Here is an 18820-nt window from a genome sequence, read left to right on the forward strand (position 1 = left end):
TGCAGCTGTCTACCTAGGTCGTAGGTCAGGTCGTGATGTTTCTGTAAATTTCCAATAAGACAAATGTCATCCTCTGTTCTGCAACTTTTTACCTCTATATGAATGGAAAAGTGTTATAACCTTAAAGGTCAGAGCCTTGAGCATGGGTTATCCTATATATTTCAGGCCATTTATACATATATATATAAAGGTTTTTCTATATATTTTATATATTCATATATATATTTTTCTATATATTTCAACATTCTTAACTGAAGCAAAAACAATAGAGCACAAAGGTTAAAGTAAAAGAAACAGATCTAATAGGGAGTCAAATTTGTTCTTCCCTATTACAAAGTTACCTGGGAGGGGGGATGACAACCGGTCTTCTACCCCGCCGACAGGAAGCCCAGCGCTGCACACATTTCTAATAGGGTCCCTGGAATAATCATTCAGGTCACTGCACGGTTGCCCGCAGATGACTTAGCCTTTTGAATAAAAGCCATGTAATTTTAAAGGATTAGAGAAAATATCTGTAGTTCTTCATTATAAATGGAACAGATAAGGTTCACCTTTGCTCTCTTTCTAAAGACTATTCCTTTCCTCTTGGAAAGTTTCCTAGCACGGAGGATGTCACATGGTGTCATAAAACCTTTGGAAGTGGGTTTGCCTTTGGGATAGAAAGAAGTTTCCTAGAGTGAGCAGTGCCCCGACACCAGCGTGAGCTTCATCCCCAAGTCACTCTCCGTATGAAGCCGATGGCCGATTTTTAGGGCCAGGTGTGCATTCTCCTGCAGGATTCTCTCGCCAGACGTTAGAAGGCAGTCACAATTTGGGCAAAATCTGGAAGATCTCACCCTAACTGGCAGATGGACAGCGTCTCAACCACCGAACCGAAACAGACACGTTTACCCATCAGAAGGCACTTGACACTCTGAATATGGAAGAAGCAATAAGAGTTAGAAGAAAAGCCGGCCTCCAAGGCTGTGGCGGGCTGCCAGGTATTTTCTGACTTCACACCAGTTCAGTGGACGCGTCTCTGGAGCCACGTAAACTGCTGTTCGTCCTTCCAACATGAGGTGTTTTCTTTTTTTTTTTTTTTTTTTTTTTTTGCGATATGCAGGCCTCTCACTGTTGTGGCCTCTCCCGTTGCAGAGCACAGGCTCCAGACGCGCAGGCTCAGCGGCCATGGCTCACGGGCCTAGCCGCCCCGCGGCATGTGGGATCTTCCCGGACCGGGGCACGAACCCGTGTCCCCTGCATCGGCAGGCGGACTCTTAAACACTGCGCCACCAGGGAAGCCCGAGGTGTTTTCGCTTTAGGATGTGGGTGTTTCATCTAGAACATTTGGCATTTTCTTCCAGGTCCTTATTTTAACAATCTTTTGATTCTAAAAAATGCTTTCTTAAAAAAAATGTGAATATATAGATGCAATCATGGCCCATTCCCTCAGGCCCACATGCTCATTTGGAGCTTGTGATAATTCAGCCTGTACTGAACTGATTCCTTTTAGAGAAGTTACAGCGGTCATATATGGTGGGAAAACCACTTTGGCGGAAGTAGGGCGTTGTGGTGGGTGGTGGCGGGGAGACGTGCAACTTCTGAAAGTCGACGACAGTTTTCAGTCTCTGGTTCCACATGAATCCCGTCCGGTTACCAAAGCCAGCCATGCGGTTTCTCCTAGATGGAAAAGCGCTGGTTGCCCTGACCTAGAACTCGGGCTTGTCACACTCTGTCGTGCTGTGACAGAAGCCAAAGAACACCATGTCTTAGAGCAGCGCCCTTGGAGGAAGATTTCCTTACGTGAGTTGTTTCCAGTTGATGTGATGTCACCTCATCTGTGGATTTCAGCTCACTGCACGTACCATTCACTCAAGTGAGAACTTTGTAGGGGGCTGGAGGGCGAAACTCAACCACGGTGAACATGCATCGTCCCTCCGAGATGAGTCCCCATTCTAGGAATGCCGTGTTTTCATTTCATGTGTACCTTGGAACCAAGGAAACAAGATAGTTAACCTCTACAGATTCACAGAGGACAGCACTTTACATTCACAACTCTGTGTGTGTGTGTATGTAGAGCAGGATGCTGAAATGTCTCTCTCCGTGGGTAGGTTGGTCATATTTGGGCATTCGCCAGGTCTCAGAGATGAGAAATAAGAAAAGGAAGTTTGCTGATGAACTTAAAATAAAAATACAAAATTAAAAACAACATCAGAGAAAGCAAACCACTGTTTCCAAGAGTAGAGGAGATTCCAATTAAGCCATCTTCTTCCAAGGTCCGCTGTTGGGTAATAGAAGCCCCAGCGATGATGAAAGCCAGTACTTACTGAGCACTTACTGTGTGCCAGGGGCTGTTCTAGGTCTTTTAACATGCGTATGCCCACTTAATCCTCAGAACAGCCCTGTAAAGGAAATGATATTACTAGCCCCATTTTATAAAGGAGGAACTTGGGAACAAAGCAAAATGACTTATCTAAGTGACACAATGGAGTTGGGTTTAGACTTGAGGTACCTAGCTCCCAAGCCCGTGCCGTCAGTGGCTGTGTTTGCACTACCAGATGTGTAGGATCTATTTGGTGAGCAAGGGAGAAAGACCAGGCCCCCTACCGACCTATTTGCGAGGAGGCTGGGGAGACTTTGGGAAGGAACGGAAGCTGGGATTCTGCTGGGCTGCAGGCGTGTCTGAGTAGATGATGGTCTGTTACTGGTTGCTCTCCTCTGATAGATGTTGATGCCATGAGTGCAGAAACCATGTCTCCTTTGTTCACTATTGTATTTCCCAGGCCTAGCACAGTGCCTGGGGCATAGGAGGCCCCAGGTAAAAGCATGGTGCATGAGTGAATCAAAGAATGAACCAGTGAATGAGTTTTGCCTGTTGTTCGGAAGACAAACGTGGAGTCTGACATAAGTACAGTCTGGTCAAGGGCCACATCAGGTACACAGTTGGTTGAGACTCTGAACATCTGGAGGAATCAGGAAGGGCTTCCTGGAAGAGGGAGCATTCCTGCTGAGCCTTGAAGTGGAGGCGGCTGAAGGGTGGCTTTTCGGGTGGGAACAAGCGCTGAAAGCTCAGTGTTTACAAGCTCTGGCCTAAGATGTCACAGACACCTCCCCTGCAGAGGGGACCACACAGGCCACATATTGAACAAACACCTTCCTCCTTGGCCGGGGGCTCTGGCTGGAGCATATTCTTCTGTCCAGCTTTGGCACAGATGGTCTCTTTGCATTGGCCAAAGATGCCCGCCCACCCGCTGGCTCCTGCTTCCTCTCCCCTTATCAGCTGAAGATGAACTCCACAGAGCTCTCCTGTCAGACGATGCACAAACCATTCCCTTGTAGGGCAAAGGCTTGCAATTCCTTGCAACAATCTTGCATAATTTATATATTTGATTAAAACCCAGAACCTGTGCCAGCAGCCTGCATAATCTAGCATATTGGGATCATTAGCTGCTTGTGTCACTCTTCTATTTTAAAACTTGCCATATTTGAACTCCTGGAAGTACATCCTTCTCATTTATTAAACTTTTCCCATAAAGACCGTTTAGTAAGTCTCCATCATCTTTCATGTCATTAAAAAAAAAGGTCCCAATAAAATCCTTTAGGGAATACCATTTTATGCAGACCTTTAAAAACATGTCTTTTCTTGCCAGTAATTTAAAAAAAATCAAGACAAATGAGAGTTTTAGTAGCATGATAATTAGTTCAAGATGAGTGTTGTGACTTGGCTTCTACCCTTGCTGTTTGCTGTGCTCCCCTGGGAGCCTGCATTCCCCAGTCCTGGGATGGTCTTATCCTTAGATTCCTTGGCTTGGCTCTCTTCCAACTTCTCGAACTGCTCCTTCTCTGTGCTTTGCTCCTGTAGTTTTATCCATCCTGCCTCTCTTTGCCCAGAAGGATTTCCTTTGCCACCTGCAGTTCTAACAGGGACTCTCTTTTCTACAAGGGGCCTGATTTACGTGATTTGGGGGTGGCTGTCTTTTCTTTTCTTTTTTTAATTAATTAATTTTTGGCTGCACTGGGTCTTCATTGCTGCGCGCGGGCTTTTCTCTAGTTGCAGTGTGCGGGCTTTTCCTTGCGGTGGCTTCTCTTGTTGAGGAGCACGGGCTCTAGGTGCGTGGGCTTCAATAGTTGTGGCACATGGGCTCAGTAGTTGTGGCTCGCGGGCTCTAGAGTGCAGGCTCAGTAGTTGGGGTGCACGGGCTTAGCTGCTCCATGGCATGTGGGATCTTCCTGGACCAGGGCTCGAACCTGTGTCCCCTGCAATGGCAGGTGGATTCTTAACCACTGCACCACCAGGGAAGCCCCAAGGCGTGACTGTCTTTTCAAATCCCTTCTCCTCCCCTCAGGGGTTGGCTGGTTGGCACGTGATCAAGGCACTGCCAATCAGGGTACCCCGGCTGTCTGGGCACAATCATTGGTCGAGGGATAGGCACATGACCCATGTTGGGCCAATCAAAGTCATTCCCAGAAAGGCCCAGAAAGAGACACTCCCCTTTCATTGGGCTCACTGGCTCCGAGGGTGAATGTGACCTTTATTGGGTTCTGGGGGCCGCCATCTGCTACCATCTGGGCTGGTCTGCCTGAGGACGAAGCTGACATGGAGGAGAACAGAGGCAAGAGATGGAGAAAGGAAGCAGATTCTCAACAAGAACGTAGATTCTAGAATGTGGATTCCCTCCAGGTTTTCCTTTTCATTGTTGTTGTTTAAACTGGTTTGCATTGGACTTCCTTCCCTTGCAACAAGAGAGGCCTGGATAATATTTCTTCTGTCTGCAAGTCCAAATCCTTTCTGCTGTTTAAGAACCAAAGTTGTGGGACTTCCCTGGTGTTCCAGTGGTTGAGACTTCACCTTCCAATGCAGGGGGTGTGGGTTCGGGGAGCTAAGAACCCACATGCCTCGTGGCCAAAAAACCAAAACATAAAACAGAAGCAACATTGTAACAAATTCAATAACGACTTTAAAAATGGTTCACAAAAAAAAATCTTAAAAACAGCACCAAAGTTGTCCCAAACTCAGACCAAAGAAACACGATATCTGATGCATGCGGATTCTATTATCATAGGACCGAGGGAATTGGTCCAGGAGATCATTTTGCTTCAAACAAGTAGCATCTGAATGAACACAGATCATGGTTGAGAAGGAGCAAACACACTTCTTCCTTCAACATCGTGATCTCCAGGCTCAGCTCGTCAAAGGCATGGGTGGTCTGCACACATGCCGTGGCACCCTCTCCGCTTCCATGGAACTGTCTCATATGTGAAGCCAAACTTTTGGAGCCAAAGTCTCATAACCCAGTGAGTCAAGCCCTCATGTCACTATCGCCTGTGTCCTCCCCAGACAGATTTGTTGAAACATCCAGATGAAGCAGAGGGTGTAATGGCTTCAGAAATGTTTAATTCACTCGAGCTAAAATGTGAAACATCTTGGGTATTAGTCCCATCGTTTCTGGCTGCGATGAATAAAACCTCACTAAAGAGAAACTATATGGTGAAGAAACGTATTACACAAGTAATACATGTAGAACGCAGCATAAAGAAGAAGGAAATTGTCTCAAGTAACAAGAAAGCCAGAACTAAGTTCACTGGCTTGATGATCTAACCAAGGATCTAGACACTGTTTGAGTCCCAGCTCCATCACTCTCAGCTTATTAGCTTGGTTCACTTGTGTCTTCAAGGTTCTAAGATGTTCCAGCCTGACAGCACCCAGCTTAAGAAGACGAGACTCCTTGAGAAATGGCTGAATCCAAAACTGGGGCAGGAGAAGTATAAGATGAACTGAGAGTTCCTTGTGGTGTCACAATGTAAAATTATGTTCAAAGGATGGTGGGGACCTGTTAAAGGGACATAGCAGCCAGCTTGTAAAAGCTTTTCATTGGCCTAATTTGGGACAGTTTGAACATCAAAATAATGATAATAATAGATTATAAACAATTTAATAAAATAGAAATCCATCACTCCAAACTGATATAAAATATGAATAAATACATAAATAGGGAGAAAACAGAGCTTTTCCTTATAGTAGAATGCTAAGTAATAAACATGGAAGGAATGATTGAATTAGAAAAAACATCAACATTTGGCAACTGTCATAGTAATAATTCAGTCAAGAAACCTCAGTGGATTCTGACAACCTATGGGTGGAATTTTGATGAGGAACCAGGATGTTAACATAGTCTCAAAGCACCTTCCCACAAAATGCTCATTAAACACCAAGGGAAAAGGAGTCACTTGACAATGGAAAAATTTGGTATCATCAAGTGTTGAAAATTAATAGCAACACTAATGGAACAAATAAAAATCCTGTATTATCTGATAGCATCACTTGCATGGCCTTCCTGCCAAAAAAGCATAACCTGCATCTAATTATGAGGATATCAGACACAGCCAATCTGAGGGACATTCCACTCACTATGTGGCTTTTAATCTTTTAAGATGTTGAGATCCTAACTGTCAAGGAAGGAACTAGAAACACTTCCCAATTGAAGGAAACTAAAGAGACAAGTTAGCTAAATGCAGCGCATAATCCTGGAGTGGATCTTTTTTTTTTTTTTATAAAAGACCTTATTGGGACAACTGGTGAAATTATTATAAAAGACCTTATTGGGACAACTGGTGACGGGGATCTGAGGATTAGATTGGTAGAATGTTAGTCCCTAATTTTGATGGTGGTTTCACGGTTAGGTAGGAGAATGTCCTTGTTTGTAGGAATCACACACTGAAATATTGATGGGGTGATGGGGCAGAGTGTCAGCAACACCCTCAAATGGTTCAAGAAGACAAGTTCTTTGTTGTGGCTTTTTTTCTAAGTTTGAAATAATATCAAAAGAAAAAGAAAGTAGGGCTGTTCCCTCCAGAGCAGCTCTTTTCATCAAGGAAGAGAATATTTCTAAGCAGCTCCCCAAAGGTGAAGCCCTGTTGGCCAGCCTTGAGTCACACGCTGTTCCCCCAGCTGCAGAAGAAGCTAGGAGAGTGAGTTTGTATCGCGGGAAGTGGGCTCTCCCCACAAAGAAGGAAATGGGGCGGAGGATGGCCGCACATAGGCAGCCAACGGCGTCTGCCTCTTTCTGAAGTTTTCATCGTTGATTTAGGCCCTTTTGGAATCCAGTGCCATGAGCAACAGTGAATCCTCGAAGGGCCCTCGGCTGTTTATTCTTTGATTTTGTTGCTAGGCATTATTCTAAGGATTGAAGACTAAAGATGAGAGTATTTTCTCAAGAAGTGCATGGGGGAGCCTTTCTCAAACTAATACTTATAGCACAGTAGAATCAGTGCCGTTATCGCCGTAAGCCTGGGGTATTTGAGAGCACAGATGAAGGGCAAGGGCACCTATGATACCCTTGTAGGGAGGGTGAGGCTGGAGAAGGGGAGTGATGAGAATGGCAGCTGTGCTTCCTGCTGACATGGGGGATAAACCATGCGAGAATTAACGCTGTTACACTGTACAGCGTATGTCTTTCCAGTTTTGGTGCGGCGTCCCGCTCAGTTATGGCAGCCCCATGGAAGAGGCAGTAATAGGGCACCGTGTGGGGAACTCCTGGCAAAGGGAACAGCCGGGGCGGCGGGCAGAGGTGGGGAAGGCTGGGTCACAGAGAGGAACCTGCGTGCTATGCATTTGGCTTCTGGAAAGGGGGCAGTAAGCAAGGTGGGTTGGGGCCAGGAAAATTAAGAAACTTGATTGCAAAGCTAAGAAGCTTTGACTTTCTCCCATGTGCGAACAGGGAGCCCCTGTTCTGTAGAGGAGAGTGCACGGCGAGGACGTGTTTCTGAAGGGTCCACCTGAGTAGTGTGTGGACAGGGTGAGTTCGTGGCAGGGAGACTCACCAGGAGATCGTTGTCAGTCTGGGCCGAAAATGTTCAAGGTGAAATACAACGTTGGGGATGGAAGGAAGAGGTGATGGGAGAGAGGACTGCACTGAGTGACCATCAGAGGGGAAGGGGGGTGTCAGAGAGGATTCCGTGTTCCAAGTGCAAGGTTGGTGTCATTAGTAGACACCAGGAAGGCAGGAGCACGTTCTGGGTGGCATCCACTGGGGTCTGTGGGGGACATTACTCCTGTCCACAGTGGTGTGGACAGAGGCACCAGGACAAAATCGATCAGGCATCGCACTGGGGTTTCAACAGAGGAGAGATCATGTATCCCGTAATCTCTCTGTCCCGCCATTACCACCCCCTGCTGAAAACTCTCGGAAGGCTCCCCGTTGCTCGTAGGACAGAAGCAGGTCTTTTCTGTTGCCCACAAAGCTGGTGACCCTCTTGAACCTCAGCATCCATCCTCCGTCTGTGGACCTGCCACACCCATCTTCCTTCAGTCCCATTCATGGTCACCACTGTATCTCCAACAGCAATAAGTAGATATTGAATAAACTGGTGCTGCTTCAGCCACAGGGTCTTTGCACCTGCCATCCATGCATCCATCTTTAACCATCTTCCTTTCCCTCTTTGGCTACTCGGCGTCTACTGCCCTTTAGATCTCAGTTCAAGTGTCACTTTCCCAGGAGCACCTTTCCTGACATCCCTGATTAGGTCCAATCTCTTTCATTTGCTTTATAGAGACCCGATTCCCCACCCCCACCCCACCTTCATACCATCCATAGAAGCAGTAATTTTACATCAACTTGTGGGAATATTTGCCCGAGGCCCATCTCCTGCACAGACTGTAAAGTCCAGGGGCACTGTTCTTTCTGTGAGCACTGTACCCTCTGTACTTAGCATGCGGATTGGAATTCTGTAGTGCTCAGTGAATACTTGTGAATGAATGCATGAGGGAATGAACAGGTGCCTGTTCCATTGGCGCTTCAGGGAGGGCTGCTGAGAAGCAGGTTATGTTTCAGAAGCTCCTTCTAGGACAGGTAGAATTTCTGTAGAAGGAATGGGTCTTCAAGGACCCAGCACAGACCAGGGCAGTGGTGGCAGGGGAGAGGGTCTTGATCAAAAGGAGTTTCTGAATGTTTACGTGAAATAGGGAAGTCGAAATCTAGAGAAAGAAAGGGTTTTAAGACCAGAAGGACAGCTAAGCCAAGTGTTGGAAGGACTCACATGTCAGGATGAGGACTTGGTTGTTAAGTTGAGGGGCAACAGGGATCCTGGAAGGATGGGTCCGAAAGCTCCTCTTGGAGAAGGAGGACATGGCAGAGAAACACGGGGGCTGGAGAGATAGCTGGAAGCAGAAAAACACCTGTGAAGGATAGGGCAATAGCTTTCGTCCAGCTTGCAAACCACATGAACGGAGGTATTGTAGACGAGGTAATGCGAGCAAAATGTGGGTGGTGAAATGAAAGAAACTGGGCAATAGACGGGCAGTTTAATAAAGAGAGGCCAGGACTTCCCTGGCGGTCCAGCGGTTAAGACTCCGCACTTCCAATGCAGAGGGCGCGGTTTGATCCCTGGTCGGGGAACTCATGGCGTGACTAAAAAAAAAAAAAAGGAAAGAGAGGCCGTGGTGATGAGACTGTGAGCTCCTAAGCCTCGGGTCTTTTTCACCTTTATATCCACAGTAGCAAAAGAAAGGTCTTTTTTTCTGAAATTGTGGGGAGGAAACGAATTTGGAGACTGTGAGTGCACAGAGAGGCCATAAAAGAGAGACAGCCTCACCCGAAGAGCTATTCTGTTCGGCTCATTCGGTGTTCCGTTGGCAACGTTTAAAAAAGGGAGCGATTTCTCTTAAAAGCCGTATTTCTTCAGGTTGGCCTGCACTGGCCACCGTGTCCCATGTGGCGCCCATTGGTTGAGCTTAGGTGGCCCTGTTTGGTTGCTTTGAGTCCCCTGCCTGGTCTTCCACCCAGAGGGGCTCACTCGTCACCTGCCGGGACTTGGAGAACACCTGAGTTGCTGCTCCCCGGTTTTCAAGAGGCTGCTCTTAAGTGTCCCATGAAACACGACACGCTCGTTTCCATCAGTGCTCTGGGGGTACCCAGAACTGGGGGGATGGGAGTTCTGCCCCGAGACCCTTCAGTCCCCAAAGGAGTCTGATGAGACACGATTGATGAAGAGGCACACCTGCATTTCCAGTGCCTTCCGCTAGCACTGGCACTCAGGATCTTGGCGCAAAACAGATGCCGTGAAATGACTGCCAGGTGTAAATAATGAGATCAGGGCATGTGCGAACTTCGTAAAACTTTTATTGATATATTTATCATGCCAACATTTTTTTATTTAAGATTCAAATTCCATTTGAAAGGGAGGCAACAAACGAGATCCCAGGCTGCTCCTGGAGGAGCCCCCAGCTTCACGAGAAAGCACGCACATCCTCCAGCTGTGTGATTTGATCACTCAGAGTTGCATTCTGGGAAACTCCTCCTAGAGAGCCCGGGCAGGATGTGTTTCGTTGGTAGCTGGGAAACAACAACAGCAGCAAAAACAAAATAACTGCGTCCTAAGACTTCTCAGAACATCTCCGGCTTTGAAACTATTGACCCTCAAGGATCCCTCCCCACCCGATCTAGAATATGTGTGTGTATGTATATATATCCACTGAAGAAAGATCACTGTTTTTGTTGCTTGCTGGCTGTCTCGCCAGACCCTTAGGATGGCCTTGGCACACGTGGCTGTGCTTCTCGGTGGGATCCTGTGGATTCCAGCCGTGGGTGCACAGCCCTTCAGGAGCGTTTGGACTTGCTGCACGCTGGGCACAGAAGCTGAGCCCTGGAGATGATGTACGCCCGGCCGCCCAGCTGCTGCTCGCAGCCCTCGCAGACAAAGTGCTCTCGGTGCCAGGCCAGGTCTTCCACGCACTGGTAGTCCTCTGAGAATATTATCTGGGGAGGGGAGCAGAAGAATCGTTCAGCTCAGGTTTTGTCCCTAGTAGACAGGGCGTGGGAGACAAGCCGTAAGATGATGGTCCCTCGTCCCCCATGCTTGTTTTGACCTTTCAATGCCTCAGTGGAGAAATCTGACATAAATCTAAGACAGTAAGTACAGTATTTGGCGAAGGTCATGGTTGCATCTTAGCTTCCGGGATCAAAAAAAAAAAAAAAAAATCCTCCGCTATTGACAGGTTTTACGTATCTGACATCTATGATGCTGTCTGGGCCAAATCCAAAGCCCAGTTGCTTGGGCTTGGAATAAAGTAACGCTTCGGAACATCTGTACAATCTGGTGAGGAACCAGAGAGCAGAACAGCATACTGGTTAAATGTGCTGTCTGATTTTGGGGTCAAACAGGGACCAGGTACATGTTTTCACTAAAATACCAGCTGCATGACTTTGGGCAAATTACTCAACCTCCCTGTGCCTCAGTTTCCACATCTGTAGGATGGGGATGTAAATACTACCCATCCCATGGGGTTTTATGAGGGCCGCGTGTGTTGCTACAGATGGAGTACTCGGAATGGTAACAGACAAAGTCAATGCTTTCTGATTATCACTGACCTCTCTGAGCTGCACTTTTCTCAAATGTCAAATGGAGATAATGATCCTCTGTCCCTGAAAGACTGTTGTGAGATGTAACGGCACATCACATACAACGTCTGTAGCACATTAGGATGAGGTGTTGTTACCGCGAGCATACTGTTGATCTCACAGAAATGAGGTGGGTGGGACCAGGCCTGCTGACAGCCCTTTTCCTTCTGTAACATCCTTGCCCACACAGGTATGAGGTAGGACGATTACAGAGTCTTAACTTCACATGGAGACCAACACGTGAAAAGTGGGAGGAGGCAGATATTGGCTTAAAGTGAGGAAGACACTTCTAACCCTCGTATGTGCCACAGATGAAGGTAGTGAGTTTCTCGTCACCAAAGGCATGCAGGCGGTAGTTATTATTGTCATAGCCATTATTGTCACTCTTCATACACCTTAGAGTTTCTCTAGTCTAAACCCATGTTGGAGAGCTGAACCCCTTTCACAGCATCTCCTAGCTGTCCGATTGTGTTATGTTAATGCTACACGATTTTATTGTATCATCTTGTATTACATTCCCTAAGACTCGCAGCGGCTTCCACTTCTTAGTTACCCGGGCCCCATGCCAAGCATTTTCAGGCACGATCTCATTTATCCTCACAGCAATTCCATGGGATGGGCACTGCTACCCTCCCATGTGGTAAGTTATAAAACGGAAGCACAGGGGTTAGGGACACACACGCCTCACAGATGCAGAGCCCAGTTTGAATGTGGGTCATCTGCCTCCTGGCGGCAGCCCATAATGTTCTTCTGAGCCCTTACTTAGTGCCAAGCCTTGTGCCAAGGATGAGACTTGACAGGTGCTCTGTGTCTGACCCATCCCAACAGGCCCAGGGGTGGGAACTAATTTCTGCCCCACTCTGCAGATGGGAAAACAGAGGCTGAGAGTGTGAAGGGGGATCTGAGCCTCAGTTTTCCTATCTGTGGATCACATCATCACGAAGCTACACTCCCCTGGGCCTCTGGGTCCCCTCCTGCAGTCTGGGGGTGCCCATCCCACTGGTCCTCACCTCGTCGCAGCCGGAGCACCGGGGCCGCAGGCTCTCGCAGTAATGACGGCCACACCAGGGCGCCCCGTCCTTCCAGAAGTAGATGAGGTCCACCAGCGGCTCGGAGCACTTGGTGCACACGAAGCAAGCAGGATGCCACTGCTTGCTGTAGCCTGCCCTGTCCGAGTAGACCACAGGGCTGTCGGCGGGGGCCACCCCCTTGCAGAGCTCACAGACCTGGAAGGGTGGGGGAGGAGCCCCAGGACACAAGGTAGTCAGGAGTGCATCGTGACCTGGGTTCGAGTTTCAACTCCAGTCTCTTTACTTCCTGGGTGACCTTGAGCAGTTACTGTACCTCTCTGTTCCTCAGTTTTCTCATCTGCAAAGTGGGATAATAATAATACTGCCTACCTAGTAGGTAGTTGGGAGGACTCAATAAAGTATCGGTTTGGCCATAAAGTTCATTTGGCTTTTTCTGTAAGATCTTATGGACAAACCTGAACGAACTTTTTGGCTAACCCAGTATTTGTTTAGCACAGTCATTCTCACGCTTTTAGTTCTCAAGACCCTTTAGACTCTTAAAAATTTTTGAGAAGCCCAAAGAGTTTTTGTTCATGTGGGTAATAGCTATTGATATTTACCATACAAGAAATTAGAACTGAGGAAAAAAATTAAATAACTGTTAATTCATTAAAAAACAGTAAACCAACAGCATGTTAACATAAATATCTGTAATGAAAAATAACTAGATTTTCCAAAACAGAAAAATTGAGTCAGAGTGTGGCATTGGTTACATTTTTGCGAATCTCTCATGACTGGCTCCGTAGAGGATTTCTCGATTCTTATAACTGTTTTAGCTTTTTGTCTTTTGCATCATGTGGTTTTCTCTGAAATATATGAAAAAAAAATCTGACCTTACACTGATTAGAAATTGAAAAAGGGAGGCAGGCATTTTAAATAGCCTTTCTAGATAACTGTGGAGTATTTTTCTTTGCCATTACATCAAAATTAGACAGGTGTTAGTTTCTCAAATGTTAGTTAATGTAGAGTATCAACCAACCTTTCATCCCGGTTACATTAAAACCCACCGGTCCACCTGGCACTTTGAATGGATCTTTTACCTATAGAGGATTCATTTTTAATAAACTTAAAATTTTAGAACAGTTTTTGACGTACAGAAAAATTGTCGTCATAGTACAGAGAATTCTCGTATACCCCGCACCTGCTTTCCTCTGTTCTTAGCATCTTACGTTAATATGGTGTACTTGTCACAGTCAATTAACCAGTATTGATATGTTGTTATTAACCGAAGTCCAAACTTTATCCAGATGTGCTTAGATTCCACCTACTGTCCTTTTCCTCTTGTAGGATTGGATCCAGGATCCCACATTACAGGTAGTGATCATGTCTCCTTAGGCTCCTCTGGGCTGTGACAGTTTCTCAGACTTGCCTTGTTTTTCATAACCTTGGAGGAGCACCAGTCAGATATTTGGTAGACTGTCCCTCAGTTGGGATTCGCCTGATGTTATTATCATGACTGCACTAGGAGGAAGACCGCAGAGCTAAACGGCCGTTCTCATCACGTCCTATCCAGACGACATCCTCCATCTGTAAAATCCAGTCATTTTGGAGTTCTCCCCTCCTCAGAGCTCTGATGACGAGGATGATGCTGGCTGGCATCTCCCTGGGGCAGTTGTGTGTCCAGCTCAGGTGTTTTCCCTCCCGACTGACACCCTTACGGAAACCCGAGAGAGTTACTTGCCCTTCTAGACTTATCTCCCTTTTAAGGAGACCTGTATTTCCGCCCAGACATGGCCAAAGCCAGGTTCACAGAGATTCAGTGACTGCTGGGTAGCAATAGCTGACGAAAGGCAAAGCTGGGATTTGAACACAGGCCAAGCCTGACCCCAAAGCCAAGGTTCTTTCTGCTCCACCGTGCGGCCGTGACATCAGAGTCAGCAAACTACCTGCCTCTGCCTGTTCTTGCAGGAACCATCAGCGTCGAATGGGTTTTACATCTGAACTCTAATTTAGTGAAATGTTTTCTCCCAAAAAAGAATTCCATTCTTCTCACAGTAGACCGGGGTTTTGGACTGAATGGTGCCCCTCCCCCAGTTAACATGTTGAAGCCCTGACCCCCAATGTGACTGTATTTGGAGATGGGGCCTTTAAGTTAACTGAGGTTAAATGAGGTCATTAGGGTGGGGCCCTAATCAAATAGGACTGGCGTCCTTATAAGAAGAGAGACCAGAGATGGATGGCTGTCTCTTTCTCTTTCTGGGTGTACACACAGGGGAGGCCATGTGAGGGTACAGTGAGAAGGTGGCCCTCTGCAAGCTAGAAAGAGGGGTCTCACCAGAACCCAACCCTGCCAGCACCTTGATCTTGGACTTCTAGTCTCCAGAACTGGGAAAAAAATACATTTCTGTTGTTTAAGCCACCTGGCCTGCGATGTTCTGTTATGGCAGCCTGAGCTAGCTAATACGGCCTGTATTGCAGAAACCTGTCTTAATTATACTACTGTAGTTTGAATTTCAAAAAAAATTTGTGGATATTTATTTTCTCTCTTGTTACATAAAGTACCTACGTGATATCATCAACACCAGCTCTTGGTCCACAACACCTGAGAGATAGATCACCTGGCCCTCTACAGAAAATATTTACTGATCCCCGGCTTGAGATGAACACTCTGTCTTACTAAGCACAAATTATGTGTCAGCCCCAATAGAGATATTTATTGTTTTGCTGTGTAAAGATGAAAAGGCCTAGATTCAGAGCCTAAACACTTAGAATGCTTTACATACTTTAACTGCATACTTAATATACGCTTGTGTACGAAGAGGAAATAAAAATTAAAATGGTGGCAATTGGGGAAAGAAAACCAAATGACAGAATATGTCCACGTACTGAGTGTGGTCCCTAAGCACGGTCATGGCTGAGCTCGTGTTCAGGTGAGCAGTGTGTCTGGTTAACTGCTCCCGGCTGCCTGATGATGACGCTCCTTAGAACGTGCTGGAGTTTTGGTTTCAGTTATGCCCACAAGAATGACGGGTGTGAATCCTTCACCAAAGTGAAGCCTGTCCTTCTGTATGTGACTGAGCCCCAGCTCACCTGGAACTCATCAGAGGGTCTGAACCAAAAATAGGTGATGGGGAATTCCCTGGTGGTCCAGTGGTTAGGACTCCACGCTTCCACACCAGGGGGCACGGGTTCGATCCCTGGTGGGGGAACCAAGATACCGCAAGCCTCACAGTGTGGCAAAAAATTAAAAACCAACAAACGAAACAAACCAAAAATAGGTGATGGATCCGCGTTCATTGACTGTCACATCTCCAGGAGTGTAAACTGTCTGGTGAGGGCTGTTTGAGAAGCAAGTGAATTTTCTGTCTGTTGGTCTTTCTAAATTTCACAGAATGAAATTTCCGGCCCCTTTCCTCCCACACAGAAGGGGCTTACTGTCCATCCACCACACCTGGTCGAGTATCACCAGGATACATCAGTGGGGCGCCTGACTCCAAGTTTCCAGATGTGCCTAACACAGAAGTGGGGAAAGGGAGGGATATAAATGCACCTGGATGTGTCTGGTGGGTACCAGCAGGCGCCCGCGACCCGCAGAAGGAAATAGAGGGATGTGAGGTCAGGAAGCAGTTTGGGGGTGATCACGGGTGACTCTGAACTGTGGGTTGGGACTTCGCTTTGGAGATAGTGGGAAGCCATTGCTGGTTCTGGAGTGCTGGGGTGAGGTTTGCACTGTGGGGGGATGACTCTGGGGGCACTGTCTGAATGGGCTTTGTCAGGAGCCTCTCTGAGGAGTGTCTCTTCCCTCCTTGGCCCCCAGCATCCCTGGCTGTGCACCCTGTTACCACCAGTAGCCAGTCCTTTTTTAAGCAAACAGTGTCATTGACATTTTATGGAAACATGCTGTCAGAGTAATGAGTCCTGTCAACATGCATCAGGAAGCAATTTCTTCTTCTGGCCTCCGAGCTATTTTCCATGCCCCCTTCCCTGTGGTCTCAAAGGACAAGAGATCTGACAGTGTCTCGGCTCTGTCAGCTGGTGGCCCCTCAGCCACTAGGGGCAGCCTGACAACCAAGAGTCCGACTGCCCAGCCTGCCTGGGGTCCTGTGATCCTGGTCCTGCCCTTCTCTGCACAAACTTATTCTCCTACCATCCTTGGAAGGGAGGTTTACAGTTTCTAAATTGCAGTGGGTGGTTGAGAGGGGGGCTAGCTGTGTGACCTTGGGGAAGTTACCCAACCTCTCTGCACCTTAGTTTTTTCACCTGTCAAATAATACTCGGAACATCACAGGTCTGTTGCATGGATTAAATGAGATAATAGAATTAATGAACTTGACAAGGGTTCAGTAATAATTAGTGAAAATCTCCTGTTATCCCTACGAAGCCTTCCTTATAGAAAGCTGAGGAGCTAAATCCATTTCCTAAGATGACAAAGACGTCGAAGGCAGCATCTGCTTCTGGTTTGGAGGCCTGGGTTCCTTTCAGTAGCACCATGAGCACGTAGCTTGGCAAGAGGTCATCCTCCCACCCATGAGCTCTGTGTTTTTCCATCTCTGTTCTTTCCCTCTGTGCAAGGCCAGAGAATCACATCATGTGAGTTTCATCTTCTGTCACTATCCCAGACTCAGCTACAATCAGTGCCCGCCGTGGTGGGCCTGCTTTTCTCCCTCTCCCATCCCACCCCCTCCAAGACAGCGTTCTCAGCCTCGAGTCTGCCCCAGCATCCCTAGAGGGCCGCTCAGAGTGCTGCATCTCCCCACCCCGAGTGTCTGATTAGTAGGTCTGGGAGGGGGCAGGGGAATTTTCAGACTCCCAGGGGATGCTGGTATGGTCAGGGGACCGCACTTCGAGACCCACTGTCATAGAGCGTTTGAACATGACCTTATGTAAAAACTCAGCAAAAATGACATGACCAATTAGGTTCCATGACAGCAAAAGCCAATTTGAATTCCTGGTATGCTTAAATTCTAGACCATTTTGAAGAAAGCCCAATGTGGTCATTCCCAGGCGACTTCCCCTCTAGAGAAGCCACTTTTGGTCGAGTAGAAGTCCTTTGGAACTAGGCTGAAAGGCACAGAGAAGACCATTGATCATTAGCATGTCAGTGGGTTCTCATTCAGACTCCCAACTGTCTAAAACTAGAGCCTTCTCATGGGAATCTGTCCAGCCTTTGCCTCGTAACCTAGTTTGCAGACTGTGGTCCCTCTGGGGGAAGGAGCTGTAGCACAGACCTGTCATAGGTAGAACACATGTGACGTTTCTCCTGGTGCCACTGAAGTTCTGTCTTGCCCTGTTCAAATGGTGAGAGATTCTTCATCACAAGCGTCTAAATGAAAGAGTTTGTATATTCTGTACTTTGGGATTTTGTAAACACTTGCACTGAGAAAGCTGAGGAGCATTCTAGATTCAGCTGCCTGCAAAGCTCAGACCCTGCAGGGCTGGGGTTCCCTGCGCCGTGAGGTGTGGAAATGATGCCGGCAACTTCTTGGACCCTCGTCCAACCAATACCCGTATTCCCTTTCTTTGCATATGGTCCCGCCGTAGTAACTCGCTTCTGTAGGACAGAATGTGGTGGAAGGGATGCTATAGATCCCTGAGGTAGGTCACAAAGGCAACACAGCTTCCACTGGCTCTTTCTTGGGAGTCCTGAGCCCCGCATCCTAGGGCAGCCACACGGAGAAAACACAGAGATAGAGGGAGAGGCCGGGGCCCCCGCTGGTCCAGCCCTAGCCGTATCTGTCTTCCAAGCATCAAGGCCAGATGTCAGGGACAGAGACAAGCTCTCCCGCTGAGCCCTGCCCAGGTTGCTGATCTGCGAGAAAACAGACGACTTGGAACAGGTGTTCTAAGCCGCAGCATCTCAGGGTGGTTTGCTGTGCGGCCCCAGGTAACAGGAGCAGCACACGTGGGCACGCAGAGTTATTCGGGCTTCTGAAATGGAAGTAACCAAGACACAAAGTGTTTCAGGAAGCAGCAGATTCAGGACGGTGGCCCCGGCTTCCACGGCCAAAGAGCTGTCTCCAGGGATGAGCCGAGCTGGCCTTCAGGGACAGATCTGCAGATGCTGAGAGCCCTGTAAACCAGCCGTAATCCGTCTGCCGCGGCTGCCAGCAGTTCTGTTCCAGTCATGCGGTTCTTTTCTGGAAGGCCCTTATCCAAAGGCCTCCCCAGTCTAAACCCAGATTGCCTTGTGAAAAGCGCACCATTACAATACAGTAAATATTGACTCAGGGGCCTTGAATTCAGGCACTGGGTTCTTTCCAACACAAATACTCAACAATTTATTTATAAACAGCATCTCTCCATTTCCTCTTATGGCGATTATTCACCATCTTTGCTTTGCAGCCTCGTCTATCGGCAGTTTTTTGGGTTTTTTTCCTCTTTTCTGGCCCAGCGTCACGGCTGGCATCTTTAGCCTCTTGCGTTCTCTTGCCCCAC

General features: G+C 47.5%; 1 protein-coding gene across 1 annotated transcript in view; it reads right to left on the reverse strand.

Moving 5' to 3' along the window:
* Nucleotides 1-10477: 10477 nt before the first annotated feature.
* LMCD1 (LIM and cysteine rich domains 1) overlaps nucleotides 10478-18820 on the reverse strand; it is a 57356-nt gene continuing 49013 nt past the window's right edge. Inside the window, exons 5-6 of the mRNA XM_082848619.1 lie at nucleotides 12386-12601; nucleotides 10478-10733 (exon numbers count right to left, since the gene is read on the reverse strand). Coding sequence (XP_082704745.1) covers nucleotides 10575-10733; nucleotides 12386-12601 — 375 coding nt within the window. The 3' untranslated portion in view covers nucleotides 10478-10574. The remainder of the gene's footprint in view (nucleotides 10734-12385; nucleotides 12602-18820) is intronic.

Source organism: Leucopleurus acutus (assembly GCF_964270905.1).
Source record: "Leucopleurus acutus genome assembly, chromosome: 10".
Lineage (NCBI taxonomy): Eukaryota > Metazoa > Chordata > Mammalia > Artiodactyla > Delphinidae > Leucopleurus > Leucopleurus acutus.